At 34.3% G+C, this 5553-nt stretch overlaps 1 protein-coding gene across 1 annotated transcript; it reads left to right on the top strand.

Annotated features, from left to right (window-relative positions):
* The first annotated feature begins 2355 nt into the window (after nt 1-2355).
* LOC127835621 (heat shock 70 kDa protein 12A-like) lies at nt 2356-5350 on the top strand. The gene is made up of 3 exons (XM_052362057.1): nt 2356-2505; nt 2681-2798; nt 3507-5350. The coding sequence occupies exons 1-3, from the start codon at nt 2356-2358 to the stop codon at nt 4553-4555; spliced, it is 1317 nt and encodes a 438-aa protein (XP_052218017.1). The 3' UTR covers nt 4556-5350.
* The last annotated feature ends 203 nt before the right edge of the window (nt 5351-5553 follow it).

Below are 5553 nucleotides of genomic sequence, written 5' to 3' on the forward strand. Positions count from 1 at the left end.
GATACAATATGAAGGAACTTGAATGCATTCTTGAAAACGTTATGATTGCATTCAAATGTGTTGCAAATCACACTAACAGTCTTTCAATGTTTTCGAAGTTATTCGTTAGCCAAGCTAATGACGCTAAACTTCATTTGCAGGTTATCGCATTTTCATTCAGTACGCTTATGTCAGAATTCTTTCGTATTTACGAGCCAAAACATGAGTTTCGAAATACTATAGGTGATTTGGCAAATCGAACTAAGATCGAAATTGATAAAGGCGTTTCAGATTTTGACTTAAATGACATTTTAACATCTGAATCGTTTTCAGCTTTTACTAAGAACGTTGAACTATTAAAACAATCCAAACTACAGGCAAATCGCAAAGAACATATTTCGCAAATTGTTAAAACTATGGACATTGCGTAAATGGAAGTTAATGCGGGTGAAAGTAACTGGTTAATGTTCATGAAAGTTGATACGGGTGGAAGTAACTGGTTAATATTTATGGAAGTTAATGCGAGTGAAAGTAACTGGTTAATGTTAATGGGCGTTAATGCGGATGAAAGTAACAGATCAATGTAAATTGAAGTTAATTCGGGTAAAAGTAAAAGTAACTGGTTAATGTTAATGAAAGTTAATGCGGGTGAAAGTAACTGGTTAATGTTAATGGACGTTAATGCGGGTGAAAGCAACTGGTTAATGTTAATGAAAGTTAATGCGGATGAAAGTAACTGGTTAATGTTAAAGTTAATGCGGGTTACATCACGTACAAGTCCAAATGCGGCGTAACTAGGTACCTTTTTTACGTCGTAGAAAGGTAATTTCAAAAAACAATGCGTGAATGGAATTTTATTTCTGTGTCGTTATCGGAACGTTGTCCTAACTGAGTTAATGTAAAATTATTTACGTATTGCCAATTGCAGATTTCCATAAAACGTCAATGGGATATTAATGACTGCCTAATATAGAAGTCAAAAGGTATTTATACACTCGATCGGCCTCACATATTCTATGTTAGCTTTTTTGTTACCGTTTTAATTAAACATATACTTTATTCCAAATTATTAGAAAATATTCAACTAATGCCTTTTTTACTTTGGGAATACACATCTCTAGCAATGACGTTTATACATTGAAAACGTGTACTTTATTTGAAATAGGCTGAAGTCTAAATAAATAAATTTTCCATATAAATGATATGGAATAGATGATACGTTCGTAACAAAGTTAAAAGGATCGTAAAGAAAAGTGAACATTTAGCGATAGCTCAATGATAGTATAAAAACGACAAGACAATTTATCTTCAAAAAAAGGGAAGTCGATCGAAGTTTACTTCGTTTTGTTTACTGTCGATACGCATTATTTAGTACTCTACATAATTCAAATAAATAACCTAAGATGATTGGTACGATAAAAGAGAACAAGCTCTTGGAAACGCTACAATATTATACCACACACATGTAAGATTAAATTTTTTGAAAGTGATTGTTTTACATGCACAAATACATACAATGTTATATATATTTAGATACAGTAATGGCTACCGGAAGTCAATCACTGATTGTGGCCGCGTTCGACTTCGGAACCACATACAGCGGATATGCGTTCTCCTTCAAAGACACTCCAAATGACGTCAAAACTAACAAGAATTGGTATGCCGGGTCTGGTAAACTCATCTCACTTAAAACACCAACAAGTGTTCTTCTCAATGAGGATGGTGAATTCGACTCCTTTGGATTCGACGCCGAGGATAAGTATTCATCGTTGGCAGTGGACGGAAAACACCATGGTTGGAGACTGTTTAGAAGATTCAAGATGGTTCTACAAAATCAGGTAATGGTCACATTTATTAATTACTTCAATGTCCCTGGCGCGTCATGGTTTCTAATTAACACGAATAGCGAATTATCATTATAATAAGTATACATGTCAGTAAAATACATTTGCTGTTATGATCAAATGTATAATTATGGTTGTTATGTAGGGCTATGATGACGACGAAAGTTCTTAAGCCAATAGCTCTTATTGAAAACCAAAATATATTGTTACATAAAAATGTTCAATATTCTATGAGATAGTATTATGCAATCCTCATCAAAACAACTTTTGTCTAAATCACAGGTTATTGTGTATTCTTTGTGAACGCTTAACACATTTAGTAACTTTTTTTTTTACCGTCTCGTTATAAAAAGTAACTATTGCAAGTCAATTCAGCCGCTGTGAGGTGTGGTTTTAGGGGACTTATTATGTAAGATGTACCTCTCGGCATAGCTTTTTGTGTTTTATACATATTCTGTTTCAGCGAATTTTGCGTTCAGCAACCGTTGAAGATTTGGAAGGTAAAACTTTCCCAGCCAAACCGATATTTACGATGTCGCTTAAGTATCTACAGAAACACCTGCTGGACGCTTTGAGCATGAGTAAAAATGGGACGAGAGAAACTGACATCAGATACATAATTACCGTACCAGCTATCTGGGGCATAGCTGCTAAACAGTTCATGAAAGAAGCAGCGATTGAGGTACATAATAGTGTATAAACAAATTAACAATTGTATTACATTCTATGTAGATGAACTCAACGTAAATCTCGAACAAGTGGCATGTTCAAATGTCTAATACCATGATTATATGTTCTATCTTTTAAAAATTAGGTACAAATACAGACTCATTTTAAAATTGTGTTTGTCTATTAAGGCTGGAATCGTTGGCAACCGTGTAAAATTGGCGTTGGAGCCGGAGGCAGCCGCGGTCTGTTGTGAGGCCCTCGGTCACACGTTAGCGGGACAAAAGTTCATGGTCGTCGACATTGGAGGTTGTAATAGCTACTACTACTACTACTACTACAACTGCTACAACTACTACTACTTCTACTACTACTACTACTTCTACTACTACTTCTACTACTACTACTACTACTTCTACTACTACAACTACTACTACTACTACTACTACTTCTACTATTACTACTACTACTTCTACTACTACTACTACTACTACTACTACTACTACTACTACTATTACTACTACTACTACATCTACTACTACTACTACTACTACTACTACGACTACTACTACTACTACTACTACTACTACTACTACTACTACTACTATTACTACTACTACTACTACTACTACTACTACTACTACTACTACTACTACTACTTCTACTACTACTACAACGACAACTACTACTACTACTACTACTACTACTACTACTATTACTGCTACTTCTACTGCTACTACTACTTCTACTTCTTCTTATACAACTACTACCACCACCACCACCACTACTATTACTACTACCTCTAATTCTACTTCTACTATTACTATAACTACTACTAATACTTATAATAATTATCATAATTGCAATAATAATAGTAATAATAAAAATGATAACTACTACTAGTACTGCTGCAACTACTACTACTACTACTACTACCAATACTACTGCTGCTTCTGTTACTACTTATGATAAAAATAATAACACTTCTTCAACCACTACATAATTTTTATTCCATAGGTGGAACTGCTGACATATCTATCCACGAAAAACAAAGTGATGGCTCACTGAAGAATATTCACGCCCCTAGCGGCGGTCCGTGGGGCGGAATATATGTCGATGCAAACTTCATAGCGTTTATGACAGAATTATTTGGGACAATTGCCATTAATGCCTTACAACGTAAAGACATGTACGATTACTTTGATATGATCCGTGATTTTGAGGTAAAGAAGAGGAAATTCGGGTTTGATTCTCAGACCGACATCACATTTCGCATCCCAATGGTACTCAAGGAAATTTTATATGAGCAGCATCAATCTTTATCCGACAGACTGGAATCTTTGAAATACGGTAAACGAGTTTTCACCAGAGGAAGAGATAAAATTGGTGTCGACTCGTCAATAATGCATAGTTGGTTCTCTGATCCAGTTTCCAAGACGGTGAATCACATAAGCAGTGTTCTAAAAGAAGACCAAATGAAAGATGTCGGTCTAATAATCTTGGTTGGAGGTTTTGCGGAAAGCCCATACGTACAGCAGAGGATTAAGGAAGAACTACATGGAAAACAGGTGATAGTTCCTGGGGAGGCGGGTCTCGCCGTGCTGAAAGGAGCCGTGATGTTTGGACACAAGCCTGACATCATTTCATCCAGGGTTATGGATTACACGTATGGGATAAGTGTATGGGGAAACTATGACGAGAAAATACATCCTGCGGAAAGGAAAGTATACCAAGACGGGAAATGGAAAGTCAAACACTTTTTCGAGGTTTTTGTAAGAATTAATCAAGAGATGCAAGTTGATTCCAAGGTGACAAATTTCACCTACCCTACAAGTGAATATAGTGTAATTAAGATATACAGGACAAGAGACAGGGATCCGGCATTCACAAACGATCCTGGATGTGAACTTCTCGGTAAAATTCGAATAGAGAACGACAAAGGCATTCCTCTGAAGGAACAGTTAAATAAGACAACGTTTATGTTTGGAGACACCGAGTTGCATATATTTTGTGATAACGTTATGAATGGCAAAGTAGAGACATTAACACTTGACTTTACCAAATAAAACTGTCACTATAGATACGCGGATTTTACCACTTTTGACAGTACTAATCTGTTACAATTCATGAATATACGGTTATTATTTATGTTCAGACTGCATGGTTTGATAGAAGAACCGAACGAATTATTGTCTTTAGAAAGAGCGTATACAATACTCCAGTTAAATAAGCGGTTATTTAAATTTCAAAAGTGTGCATATTGTGTAATGTGTATTTATCCAATATGAACATTAGGTTAAAATCATAATCCTTTATACAAATAGACACACAAGTAAAAAATGGACCTTGCTTGTATCCTTTTATTTAAAAGAAGACTAATCGATTACAGCGAACAGGGTGATATATCTTGAAGTTTATTACTCATAAAACATCGAATACGTTTATAGTTATTAAAAATGTAACAATACTTTTTTTTAATTAGCACATAAAACCACCGTGAATTGTGAATAATGCATGCTTAAATTATTGAGAATACATGACTACATATCGTTTTGTTTTGTGCTTTTTACTGCATATAGTTGTGTATTTTTATAGCATTAATGTTATTTCACTTTATTCGTTTTGCTTACATTTGATGTTTAGGATAGGACATGCTACATCAAATATCCGTTAAAATGTATAACCTGTAAGAGGTACTAGAATAAGTTCTTTGTGGTTTCAATATACTTTATAGCACGCCCTTATATCTTTCGTGTTAATAACGAACGAATATACCAAAAACACAGCATCTGGTTTGTTTTGGTCGCAATAAAATATAATTTTTGTCGATCTTTTCATAACGAATTCTATAGTTCTTTATAACTTTCAGTTTGTATTTGTATTTTTTCTCTATACGGGTATACATCACTTTAACAGAGAAACATGTTAATTATATAATGTGAATATTTTTTGTTTGATTTAAAGCATATTAATTTGTAATGAAATATTGAACGATCCAAACAGCTAAAAGCCTTTTGAATATATCTAATGAATCAACATTAATCAAAATTTTAAAATCTCCATA

This window comes from Dreissena polymorpha, chromosome 6, assembly GCF_020536995.1.
Source record: "Dreissena polymorpha isolate Duluth1 chromosome 6, UMN_Dpol_1.0, whole genome shotgun sequence".
NCBI lineage: Eukaryota > Metazoa > Mollusca > Bivalvia > Myida > Dreissenidae > Dreissena > Dreissena polymorpha.